Raw genomic sequence first — 13752 nt, 5'->3', positions numbered from 1 at the left:
GTCCTATTTCTCATCACTCTCCCTCTTGGTCATTCCCTTTGACACACAAACTTGCTCTTGAGCCTTGACTATTAGAAACAATGGCCTTCCTCAGGGTCTTTGCACTGGCCCTTCCTCCTGCGAGGCCCACATTTCCTAAGATAACCTTGACACCCCAGACCCTCTTCCTTGATATCTCTGTTCAAATGTTACATTGTTTGCCAGCCTAGCTGAATACCCAGTAAAAAATAATACCTCTACTACTACCTTCTATAATCTTCTCTACTTTTCTTCATTTGACATTTTATTGTATTTCTACTTGTTTACATTCTTTCTCCATCAGTGAAATATAGGGACTTGTGTCTCTCAGCATACTCTGCTTATTCAAGAGACGGTGAGTACTCAATATATAGCCTCAATGCTTTGTCAGAATCCCTCATTCAAAGTTTACAATACATGACCTCTTGGTGAAAAGACAGAGATGAACAGGAATTTGTAATCAGAGGACGTCCCAAAAGGGAAAAGTTTCACACCAAAACTGTAGGTGTTGATTTCTCGACTGCAAAATATAAATTGTACATTTTAAATTATACCAGCAAGATCTATTTTTGTTAAATCAGTCTTATTATTATTTTTATTGCTAGGTAGTGCCCTGCACTACATGGAATCGGGAAATGATACACAAATTTCAGAATTTCTTCTTCTGGGATTTTCAGAGGAACCAGAACTGCAGCCCCTCATATTTGGGCTTTTCCTCTTCATGTACTTGATCACTGTGTTTGGAAACCTGCTCATCTTCCTGGCTGTGAGCTCAGACCCCCACCTCCACACCCCCATGTACTTCTTCCTCTCCAACCTGTCCTTTGTAGACATCTGCTTCACCTCCACCACCATCCCAAAGATGCTGTGGAACATCCAGAGGCAGAGCAAACATATAAGTTATGCAGGCTGTATTAGCCAGATACACTTTTTCCTACTCTTCGCCGGGCTGGATAACTTTCTCTTGACTGTGATGGCCTATGACCGCTACCTGGCCATATGTTACCCTCTGCACTACACAGTCATGATGAACCCCTGGCACTGTGGACTGCTGGTTCTGGTGTCCTGGGCAATGAGTGCTCTGAATTCCCTGTTACAAAGCTTAATGATGCTGCGGTTGTCCTTCTGCACAGGATTGGAAATCCCTCACTTTTTCTGTGAACTCAATCAGGTTGTCCGATGTGCCTGTTCTGACACCTTTCTTAATGACATAGTAATATATTTTGCAGCTGCAATCCTGGGTGGTGGTGCATTCACTGGAATCATTTATTCATACTCTAAGATAATCTCCTGCATACGAAGGATTTCATCAACTCAGGGGAAATATAAAGCATTTTCCACCTGTGCATCTCACCTCTCGGTTGTTGCCTTATTTTATTGTACAGTCTTATCTGTGTACCTTAGCCCTGCTTCTACCCACAGCTCACAGTCAAATATAACAGCTTCAGTGATGTATACAGTGGTCACACCCATGCTGAACCCTTTCATCTACAGTCTGCGGAATAAAGACATAAAAAGGGCTCTGAGAAGATTCATTGGGATGGCATCTCTAAAAATGCCAGCTTACCTCTGGTTGAAGAAGTGTAAATGATTGCCGGGCTAAAGGAACTGGAGTAAGAAATCACTATTTTTTTTACCAGGTTGTAGGTGTAGACCATGCTTTTTCTATTATTTCCTGGTATTTCCTTTGTTTTGACTTCAACTTCTATCTACACTTAAGAGATTCAATTTTTTAAGATTTCCACTCTAACATATAAAATATTTTTCTGCTTTCACAAAGTCAGAGAATAATAAATAAATGATCATGATAGCTGGCTATTAGTCATTTATTAATGATGTATACAGATGCAGATTAGTTGGCATTAATGGTGGAAGTTAGATTGGGGGAAAAAATAGATAAGGACTTTTTTCCAAGCAGAGGAAGTGCCCAGGGGTTTATAAAACATGGCGGATTCATGCTGATATGTGGCAAAACCAATACAATATTGTAAAGTAATTAGCTTCTAATTAAAATAAATAAATTTATATTAAATAAATAAATAAGGATGATGTAAAAAAAAATTCAAGTCACCACAAGCAGAAGAAAAACTAGTTCTTTCTTAATGAGAAAAGGAAGCAAATTTTAGCAGACATGCAGGATCATACCTATGGAGAAGAATTTGGTTGCCAACTGAGTGCATCAGCTGGGTAAGAATGGGCTAATTTGAAGTAATTGATAGGACAAGGAGTAGAATTGTGATGGATGCCTGATCAAACGTGTGTGGTCTTGGTGGGAAAGAAATGAAACTGGGAGGTGACTAACAAATTGAGAACGAAAGGAAGACTTGAAACCCTGATTTTTTGCTGGGCAGATGGTTGGATGGCATCACCAATTCAATGTACATACGTTTGAACAAAATGACCTTCCTTTCAAAATCTTTCCATACACTAGAATTGTAATGCCTCCTTCCCTTCATTCCTCCCTCCTTTCTTCCGTCCCTGTTTCCTTCCTTTCCTGATTTCTTTTCTTCCCACCATTCTCCTGGTTTTTTTTTTTAACCCCACAATGACTATTTCTTGTCTTCTGTATCTTCATACCTTTAACACCGTCTTCCCCCATCCTATGTAAACTGATACCCTTGACCCCTAACTCCTTGAGAAATCAGAACTTAGAAACAATTTTCCAAAGGGATGCACTTCCATAACAATCCACCCACCAACTCTACCACTAAAATCTCTGCTTTCCTACCCCTCACTCTAAACACTGCTGTTATGAAAGCCAGTATATATATGTAGAATCTCATCAGCTCAAGGGAAGTATAAAGCATTTTCCACCAATGCATCTCACCTCTCAATTGTCTCTTTATTCTTTTGTACAAGCCTATGAGTGTACCTTAGCTCTGCTGCTACTCCCAGCTCAAGTATACTGCCTTCATGATGCTCACTCTGGTCACACCCATGCTGAAACCTTTCATCTACAGTCTGAGAAACAAAGACATAAAGGGGGCTCTGATCAGACTCTTTGTGATGCTGAGTCCAAAAAAAAGCCATTTATACAGGATTCGAAGAAATGCCTATGACTACAGGGCTCAAAATTTGAGAGCAGTAGTTATGACTGTTTAATGAGATTGTAGATGTAGAAGTTGCCTTTTTATTTTTTCCTAGAATTTTTTTTTTCAGCTGCTCTGTACAATGTAATTATCTCATTATTAATGAAAATATCCGAAGGCTTTCTCTTCTTTTTCTTTCCTCCTGTGTCCCTTCTTTTTTCTCAAACTTTGATATGAAATGTTGGAAATTCCCATGTATCTCATGGAACTGCCTTAATTTATTAAGAATAATTTCTTCTTCTTAAATGACAAATATCACCCCATGCAATATGTCTTCATTTTTACTAAAAAGACTAGTCATGAGTTACCACTTTATTGGAAAAAAAAAAAACAACAACTAAGCTTGGAAACTTGGTTGTTTTTATAACATTACAGAGAGGAAAAACCTGAGACTACAGTCTTTTTATGTCTATGTCCATTGTTCCTTTTTAATATCACTTCCTGAATTGGTGTTCCTGATGAGGAGTTTAATGTACTAGTGTCTTTTATATATATATATATATAATAGGCCATTGAGTTTTATTCTCCTAAACAGGATTCTGTTCTCTTAGCAGGCTCTATATCCACATTGACTACCATAGTTACTGGAAAAAAACTGATTATCAAATACATGTCTGACAGTTTCAGTCTACACAGAACCAGAAACCGCAATAAATAGATTGACTTAATATGACCTTCAAGTTAGAGAAGACATTAAAAATAATGAAACAAACTTTAAATTATACTTTGTAATATTATGCATGCTGTTTCTTTTCAAACTATACATCTACTCAATAAATTAAGGAAAACCTCCTTACCCATAGGTAGAGACAGTAAGAAATAGAGGTATTACATTAATATATAGGAAGCAGAGAATACTGAGAAGGGAATATACAAGAATTTCACAAACTAATAAACAGGCAGTTCATCTCCTAGACTATATGCCAAGACATTCACAATATCCATAGTTTTATCCATTTATGAATGAAATTTACATACTACAAGTGAATGTATGTTTCAGGGTCTATATTTCAGATTCAGTTGTAACCTTTTGTCTAGAAAGTTCATTAAAGATTAAAAATGTTTTTAAATTGTAAGAAAAATTTTAAAAATAGTATGGAACATCAGCGTCAATGTCTAAGATGATTTCTTCATTGAGGTGAAGGACTGATGAAACTGTTTTATATTTCCTTATTGAATCATCTTATTCTTCCTGCTTGAAAACTTGTAGTGATGCCTACAACCATTATTTTCACCATTGTTCTACATAAAATACTTAATTCATTCCAAATACTGTCATAAACAAAATGAGCAGTAAGTGATATTATCCACTTCATATCTCCCATATGATACAGTAGAATTCCTTCAGTTTTCATGATCAGGATTCATGAAAGAACTTGAATTTCTGCCTACTCAAATCATTCAGGATCAACAGTTTTTGTGTACAAATATGTATGTCCTTACAAGCTCTCCTTGGTATCTGGACAGGAATATCAATGAAGTCACTTTTTAATGCAGTTCTGTAGGCTATCAGGATGCCCAAGTGGTCTAAGGCATCAGACTCAAGCTGATACAATTTTGTGAAGAAAAATTTAAAAAAAAAAAAAAAAAAAAAAACTTGAGTAACAAAGTAATCAGAAATGCTGTCTCCAAATGTCAACACGATCTAAAATGGGGACAATAATCCCAAAAAGACTGGATATGTGTATGTATAACTGATTCACTTTGCTGCACACCTGAAACTAACACAATATTGTCAATTAACTATATTCCAATAAAACATTTTTAAAAGAAACAGTAGATTTCTGCTTTATTCACTTTGATTATTATATTTTTCAGTGGATTGCATTATCAGCCATCCTAAAATAAAATGGTAAAACGTAATGTGCATGCATGCTAAGTCACTTCAGTCATGTCTGACTCTTTGCGACCCCATGGACTGTAGCCCACCAGGCTCTTCTGTACATGGAATTCTCCAGGGAAGAATACTGGAGTGAGGTGCCATGCCCTCCTCCAGGGTATCTTCCTGACCCAGGGATTAAACTGGTCTCTCATATCTCCTGCATTGGCAGGCAAGTTCTTTACCACTAGCACCACCTGGGAACCCCCAAAACATAATGTATTTATTATTTAATGGGATGGTATGGTTTGGAATTTTTCCAAGCTCTGTTAGTTTCCTCATGAGCCTGTAATTAGCTGTCTATCTCTACAAAGTGTTTCTAAGGCTCATCTGTGCCTGGCTATAGTGCTCTTCCATCTTAAACTAAATTATAGTTAGTTTGTTCATTTCTATATCTAGTTAACCTAGGTTACAGGAAAAAAATGGTTTTATCATATGCACGTTGCCTTAATTTATTCCACTGCTCCTATGGTCATACATAACACTTTGCTTTCTTCCCAGTTAGAAGACATATCATCCACACTTGTTCAGAGTGGCTCAGCTACCTGTATTCAATCTGACCCTGAGTCATGCATCTTTAGATTTTTTTTCCCGTTTAACCAGTTACAGTATGCCATGTAATAAACTGGAGAAGGCAATGGCACCCCACTCCAGTACTCTTGCCTGGAAAATCCCATGGACGGAGGAGCCTAGTAGGCTGCAGTCCATGGGGTCACAAAGAGTCGGACATGACTGGCAGACTTCACTTTCACTTTTCACTTTCATGCATTGGAGAAGGAAATGGTAACCCACTCCAGTGTTCTTGCCTGGAGAATCCCAGGGACGGCAGAGCCTGGTGGGCTGCCATCTATGGGGTCACACAGAGTCGGACATGACTAAAAGCAACTTAGCAGCAGCAGCAGCATCAGTAATAGAGGAAGTAGAGGGACTTTCCCAGGGTGGCATCAAAACAAGATGGCACTGTAGGAAATCCTATATCTGCCCCCTCCCAGAAACATCAAATTGAAGAACTATCCATTCACCAGAATACCTTCATACAAGCAAAGCATTTCAGGTGAGGCATTACAGACCTTGATGAAGGAAACCACTTTTTTTTAAAAGATGCATTGAATTGAATAGGAAGGACAAATTCACATTATCCTTGCCACTCCTACCCCAAATCTAGGTATCCCAGGACAAAGAGAGAAACATCCAAGTGGGGGAAAGACAAGTGAAGGAGGTATTTGACTGCACTTCATACTCCAGTGCCATGTCTTCAGTAGTGTCAGTCTAGCCCTTATGGTCTAGACCTCAAACCAGCTCCTGCAAACACAAGGTCTGAACTTATGCAGCACCAGGCTAGTCCTCATGCTTTCAGTGTCCATGCAAGCTCCTGCAGACAGTCTATGCAGTCTCCTTCAGACACAGGCTTCTGGCTCATCTAAGCATCAAGGCTGGCCCCTGAGACCCAACATCCAGGTTTGACATGGAACCAATCCAGTATATGGTCCCCATTCTCTAGCAAATCTCCCTCAAACTAAAGATCTCAACCTTCACCAGAATAAAACCAAACTCTACCAATTGAAATGTCAAGCCCATAGCAGGGGTCCCTGGCACCTGGTTGGCAACTTTGGACCAAAATTTCATTCCTGATCATAGAACTACATGTCATGCTCACCACCATAGACTCAAGCAGGTGATTTCAAGATCCATCCCTTGCTTGTATGGTCTCAGACACTGGACAGACCACAGGGACCCAAGAATTAGGCAACTTGATTACTCAGACCCCAGGCCTGCCCACCCAAGGACTCCGGAAGCACCTCCATCTGCGGACATCATCAGGGAACTCACTCAGTATCTTTTGTAGGATGACTGCAGAAGGACTTGGGTTACTATCATGAAGGAATTTTTTAAAAATCTGTTTTCAGATTTTGCTGTTTTCTACAGTGGATGCAGCAATTTACGTTCCCACTAACAGTGTAAAGAGGGTTCCCTTTCCTCCAGACCTCTCCAGAATTTGTTATTAGCTGACTTTTTAAAGATGACATTTCTGACCAGTTTGATGTTGTACTTCACGGTTGTTGATTTGCCTTTCTCTAACACTTAGAAACGATGAGCATCTTTGCATGTGCCTATCGGCCATCCTTTGGAGACATGCGGATTTATGTCTTCTGTGCATTTTTCAATTGAGTTTTTTTATTTAATTTGCATGTTTTTGAAATGAACCCCTTGTTGGTCACATCATTTGCAAATATTTTATCCCTGTCCATAGGCTGTCTTTTCTATTTATTTACGGTTGCCTTTGGAAGCAAGAGCTTATAAGTTTGATTAAGTCACACTGGTTTATTTTTGCTTTTATATCTATTGTCTTGGAAGACTGACCTAAGAAAACATTGCTATGATTTATGTTGGAAAATGTTTTGCCTGTGATCTTTTTTAGAAGGTTCATGATGTCTTCACTTATATTTAAGTCTCTAAGCCATTTTGAGTTTATTTTTGTGTATAGTGTAAAGATATGCTCTCGCTTCATTGATTTATATGTGATTGTTCCAGATATCTCAACACCACTTGCCAAACAGACTGTCTTTTTCCCATTGTTTCCTGTTTCAAAATTTAAGTGTCCATAGGTCTGTGGGTTTATTTCTGGGCTCTCTACTGTGTTATATTGATCCACATGTCTGATTTTTGCCAATAGCACAGTTTTGATAACTATAGCTTTATAGTATTGTCTGAATGTGGGAAGGTTTTGCCTTCTGCTTTGTTCTTTTGTCCTCAGGATTTCTTTGTCAACTGTGGGTCTTTCATGGTTCCATGTATATTGTTGGATTATTTTTTCTAGTTCTATGAAAAATGTCATGGGTATTTTGAGAGTGATTACCTTAAAACTGTAGATTGCTTTGGATAGTATGTCCATTTAACAATATTAATTCTTCCATTCCAAGAGCATGAAATAATTTTCAATTTCTTTGAATCATTTTTGTTGTTGTTCAGCTGCCTAGTCATGTTTGACTCTTCATGACCCATGAACTGCAGCACACCAGGTTTCCCAGTCCCTCACCATCTCTGGTTGTTTGCTCAAGTTCATGTCCATTAACTTAGTGATGCTATCCAACCATCTCATTCTCTGTCACCCTCTTCTTCTCCTGCCTACAATATTTGCCAGCATCAGCATCTTTTCCAATATTGAGTCATTTTAAATTTCCTTTCTTAATGCTTTGTAGTTTTCAGTATATAAGTCTTTTGCCTCTTTGGTGAGGTATTTTCCTGAGTATTTTTTAGATGCAATTTTAAATGAAATTGCTTGTTTACATTCCCTTTCTGAGATTTCATTGTTAGTGTAAAGAAATGCAGCTGATTTACATGTGATAATTTTGTATCCTGTTACCTTGATAAATCTGTTCATCAGTTCTACTAGTTTTTGTATGGAATATGTAGAGTTTCATGTGTATATAGAGCACTGTGTTGTCTGTGCTTAATGACAACATTACCTCCTCCTTGAAAATCTGAATACATTATATTTCTTTTTCTTGTCTTCCAATTCTTTTTTTTAATATAAATTTATTTATTTTAACTGGAGGTTAATTACTTTACAATACTGTATTGGTTTTGCCATTCATCAACATGAATCCGCCACAGGTATACACATGTTCCCCATCCTGAAACTCCTCCCTCTTCCCTCCCCATACCATCCCTCTGGGTCGTCTCAGTGCACCAGCCCCAAGCATCCAGTATCATGCATCATACCTGGACTGGTGGTTCGTTTCATAGATGATATTATACATGTTTCAATGTCATTCCAATTCTATATTAAAGAGAAATGGTGAGAGTGGTAATCATAGTCTTGGTCTAGATTCTAGTGGAAAGTCATTCAGCTTTTCAATGTTGAGTATTATATCAGTTTTGTAATTATCATAAGTAGTTTTTATTATGTTTAGATATGTTACCTACATGGTATTCCTACTGCTTTAGATGGTAAAGAATCTGCCTGAAATATAGGAGACCCAGATTTGATCCCTGGATCAGGAGGATGCCCTGGAAAAAGGAATGGCTATCTGTTCCAGTGTTCTTGCCTGGAGAAGTCCATTGACAGAGAATTCTGGTGGGCTACAGTCCATGGGATTGCAAAGAGTTGGACATGACTAAGCACTAACATTTTCCTTATATGTTTACTTTTTTTAAGGTTTTTATTATGAAAAGATGGTGAATTTTATCAGTACTTTTTCATTTTCCTATTATGACTTTTATCATTTCCTTCCTTTCATTATTTTCTTCCCTCCAACTTTGGGCTGTTTGCTCTTCTTTTGCTACTTCCTTTAGATGTAAAGTTAAATAGTTTGTTAGATATCTTTCTTATTTCTAGAGTAGGTATGCATGACTATGAACTTCCCTCTTGTTAATACTGTTGCTTTGTCTCAGAGGTTAATACATGTCATATTTTTATTTTCATTTGTCTTCAGGATTTTTTATGATTCCTTTGATTTCTTAACTGATTCAATATTGTTCAGTAGATCATGTTTAGCTTGCAAATATTTGTCATTTTCCAGCTTTTTCTTATAGTCCATTTGTAGTTTCATGCCATTACAATCAGAAAAATGCTTAATATAATTTCAGTCTTTTAAATTTATTGAGATTTGTATTGTGTCCCAACATATGGTTTATTCTTGAGAATGTTACATGTGTACATGTGAAGAACGTGTATTCTGCTGCATTCCATATGGATGGAATCTTGCTACTCAAAAAGTGATCCAAAGACTAAGACCTGTAGTATCAACACCAGCAGAAGTTTTTGATTTTCAGAATCTCTGGGCCTACCAGAATCTGATGAAGCCCAATCTGCATCAGAACTACAATCCTGCATGATTCCTATGCACAATGAAGTTGGGGAAATGCTGGTCTGGAAGCAGTTTTCTCATCCTCTTAAGGTAACAATTGGACTGCATAATTATTTGTATTGAATACTGTAGGTGTCTAACAGTATTGTTTCAGATATTGACAAATATCTCCCAAGGGAAAATTATCTCTGTTTGAGAACCAGTGGCCTATGGTTGAAACATGGTGCATCCTGATGGGATTCTGACCAAAACCCTTTCCTTCCTCAATCTGAGCCTTTAAACAGATCATTTAATTGCTTAAAATACATTCCTTCAATGGAAAATTGAACTCACAATAATACTACGTTTTAGCACAAACATTTCTAAAGCTTAAATCAAGTCGTGCCTATAAGATGCTAATCTCAGGTTAAATAGCATTAAAATATCTAAATATGTTTTTTAATAATTAAAAAGTATTTATTGCCAACATCTGCTGGATCATCAACAAAGCAAGAGAGTTCCAGAAAAACATCTATTTCTGCTTTCTTGACTATGCCAAAGCCTTTGACTGTGTGGATCACAATAAACTGTGGAAAATTCTTTAAGGTATGGGAATACCAGACCACCTGTCCTGCCTCTTAAGAAATCTGTATGCAGGTCAGAAAGCAATAGTTAGAATTGGACATGGAACAACAGACTGGTCCCAAATAAGAAAAGCAGTACATCAAGGCTGTGTATTGTCACCCTGCTTATTTAACTTATATGCAGAGTACATCATGAGAAACACTGGGCTGGAAGTAGCAAAAGCTGGAATCAAGATTGCTGGGAGAATATTAATAACTTCACATATGCAGATGACACCATCCTTATGGCAGAAAGTGAAGAGGAACTAAAAAGCCTCTTGATGAAAGTGAAAGAGGAGAGTGAAAAGTTGGCTTAAAGCTCAACATTCAGAAAACTAAGATCATGGCATTTGGTCCCATCACTTGATTGGAAATAGATGGGGAAACAGTGGAAACAGTGTCAGACTTTATTTTTTGGGGCTCCAAAATCACTGCAGATGGTGATTGCAGCCATGAAATGAAAAGACACATACTCCTTGGAAGGAAAGTTATGACCAACCTAGATAGCATATTAAAAAGCAGAGACATTACTTTGCAAACAAAGGTCTATCTAGTCAAGGCTATGGTTTTTCCAATGGTCATGTATCGATGTGAGTTGGACTGTGAAGAAAGCTGAGCACTGAAGAACTGATGCTTTTGAACTTTGGTGTTGAAGAAGACTCTTGAGAGTCCCTTGGACTGCAAGAAGATCCAACCAGTCCATCCTAAAGGAGATCAGTCCTGTGTGTTCACTGGAAGGACTGATGCTGAGGCTGAAACTCCAGTACGTTGGCCACCTCATGCAAAGTGTTGACTCATTGGAAAAGACCCTGATGCTGGGAGGGATTGGGGGCAGGAGGAGAACGGGACGACAGAGGATGAAATGGCTGGATGGCATCACCGACTCAATGGACATGAGTTTGGATAAACTCCTGGAGTTGGTGATAGACAGGGAGGCCTGGCGTGCTGTGATTCATGGGGTTGCAAAGAGTCGGACATGACTGAGCAACTGAACTGAAATGAACTGATTTTATAATAAGGGACTAAGTATCAAGTCTTCAGTTGTGATAAAGTGTGACATTCCTAAATTTTGGGGCAAATGTGTCAAGAAGCCAAAGAATGTAGCATCCATAAGAAGTGTAAAAGTTAGTCACTCATTGTGTCCAACTATTTGTGACCCCATGGGCTTTAGCCCGCCTGCCTCCTCTGTCCATGGAATTTTTCAAGTAAGAATACTGGAGTGGGTTATCACTTCCCAGGAGATCTTCCTGACCCAGGGATCGAACATGGGGTCCTGCATTGCAGGCAGATTCTTTACCATCTGAGCCACCAGGGAAGCCAACTTTTTGGGCAATTGTGTCAAGAAGCCAAAGAATGTGGCATCCATAACAATATATCAAAAAAACACTGTCCTCCCTCTAGTTGAAGGAAGAAATAACAGTTTTCTGACAATAAAGTCCTGTGTGCTCACCACAAATTAATCTTTTAAGGATCAAAGGGACTTCAACCTGAGTTCCTTTAGTCTCAGCCTTTGGGAAAATATTAAACCAAGGGTTAGGATAAGGTGGTCAAAGTTAGACCCCCTGAAAAACATGCAAGATTAAATTCAAAGAGTAGTCAAGACTGGGTTCACTTGGCTTTGAACCTGGTCTTTGAGAGCAAAAGATCATTAGGAGAATTTTTCTTTCATTTGATTCCAATGACACAGAGAGAAATCATGTACATAGAAGTAGAAATAATGAGAGGGAAAGGTGCCTAACAAGCAGGTATCGGTTCAGTTCAGTCACTCAGTCATGTCCGACTCTTTGCTACCCCATGAATTGCAGTACGCCAGGCCTCCTTGTTCATCACCATCTCCCAGAGTTCACTCAGACTCACGTCCATCGAGTCTGTGATGCCATCCAGCCATCTCATCCTTGGCCATCCCCTTCTCTTCCTGCCCTCAATCCCTCCCAGCTTCAGGGTCTTTTCCAATGAGTCAACTTGTCGCATGAGGTGGCCAAAGTATTGGAGCTTCAGCTCTAGCATCATTCCTTCCAAAGAAATCCCAGGGCTGATCTCCTTCAGAATGGACTGGTTGGATCTCCTTGCAGTCCAAGGGACTCTCAAGAGTCTTCTCCAACACCACAGTTCAAAAGCATCAATTCTTAGGCACTCAGCCTTCTTCACAGTCCAACTCTCACATCCATACATGACCACAGGAAAAACCATAGCCTTGGCTAGGTAGACCTTAGTCGGCAAAGTAATGTCTCTGCTTTTGAATATACTATCTAGGTTGGTCATAGCTTTTCTTTCGAGGAGTAAGCGTCTTTTAATTTCATGGCTGCAGTCACCATCTGCAGTGATTTTGGAGCCCAAAAAAATAAAGTCTGACACTGTTTCCACTGCTTCCCCATCTATTTCCCATGAAGTGATGGGACCGGATGCCATGATCTTCGTTTTCTGAATGTTGAGCTTTAACCCAACTTTTTCACTCTCCTCTTTCACTTTCATCAAGAGGCTTTTTAGCTCCTCTTCACTTTCTGCCATAAGGGTGGTGTCATCTGCATATCTGAGGTTATTGATATTTCTCCCGGCAATCTTGACTCCAGCTTGTGTTTCTTTCAGTCCAGCGTTTCTCATGATGTACTCTGCATATAAGTTAAATAAGCAGGGTGACAATATACAGCCTTGACGTACTCCTTTTCCTATTTGGAACCAGTCTGTTGTTCCATGTCCAGTTCGAACTGTTGCTTCCTGACCTGCATACAGATTTCTCAGGAGGCAGTTTAGGTGGTCTGGTATTTCAGTCTCTTTCAGATTTAGAGAAAATGAAACCTGAGAAGTTTTACCTGAAATCAGCTAAGCACCTGAACAGCCTAGTCCAGAGATGAGAGATAACTGTGTTTGTTCTTGGTTAACTAGTAATGTATAATTTATTTATTTAATATAATATAAGATGTGTCTGTTTGAGTCTGCAACACAAGCTGACAATTAAATGATGGGAATAAAGATCCAGTTGGAGGACACTGTAAAATAAGTGAAATAAATAACATGGTTCCATGAAAATTAACACATATGTGAGTTTTGCTGTTCAGAGGAACGAAAACATGTACTATGTTTGAGGAACTATGCAGAACATCAAGTATTTTTTTAATTTCAAATTTGGGGTGTATTTGAGCATGCTCTATATTCATTGAAAAGATCCAAATCAAAGGAGGTAGCTATTAACTTGCAACAACAGTTAGTGAGACATCTATTTCACAGTGTCTTTTCTCATGCTGTGTGCTCATATGAAGAAAAAATGCATTTAATAAGTCTGAAGAGGAACACTAGGTACTCTTTCTTTGCAACTATTTCATTATTTGTGAATTTGCAAGTATTGATATTTTGGG

General features: G+C 38.5%; 1 protein-coding gene across 1 annotated transcript; it reads left to right on the top strand.

Annotated features, from left to right (window-relative positions):
- Positions 638-1609, top strand: LOC102184418 (olfactory receptor 7A10-like). The gene has a single exon (XM_005701321.2). The coding sequence runs from the start codon at positions 641-643 to the stop codon at positions 1607-1609; it is 969 nt and encodes a 322-aa protein (XP_005701378.1). The 5' UTR covers positions 638-640.

This window comes from Capra hircus, chromosome 7 (assembly GCF_001704415.2).
Source record: "Capra hircus breed San Clemente chromosome 7, ASM170441v1, whole genome shotgun sequence".
In the NCBI taxonomy this organism is placed as follows: domain Eukaryota; kingdom Metazoa; phylum Chordata; class Mammalia; order Artiodactyla; family Bovidae; genus Capra; species Capra hircus.
Note: the sequence above shows the minus strand (reverse complement) of the source record. Positions and strands in the feature narration are given on the sequence as shown.

Excerpts from the sequence above, each read along its gene's own strand:
- LOC102184418 (XM_005701321.2), top strand. The coding sequence starts at position 641 with ATGGAATCGGGAAATGATACACAAATTTCAGAATTTCTTCTTCTGGGA.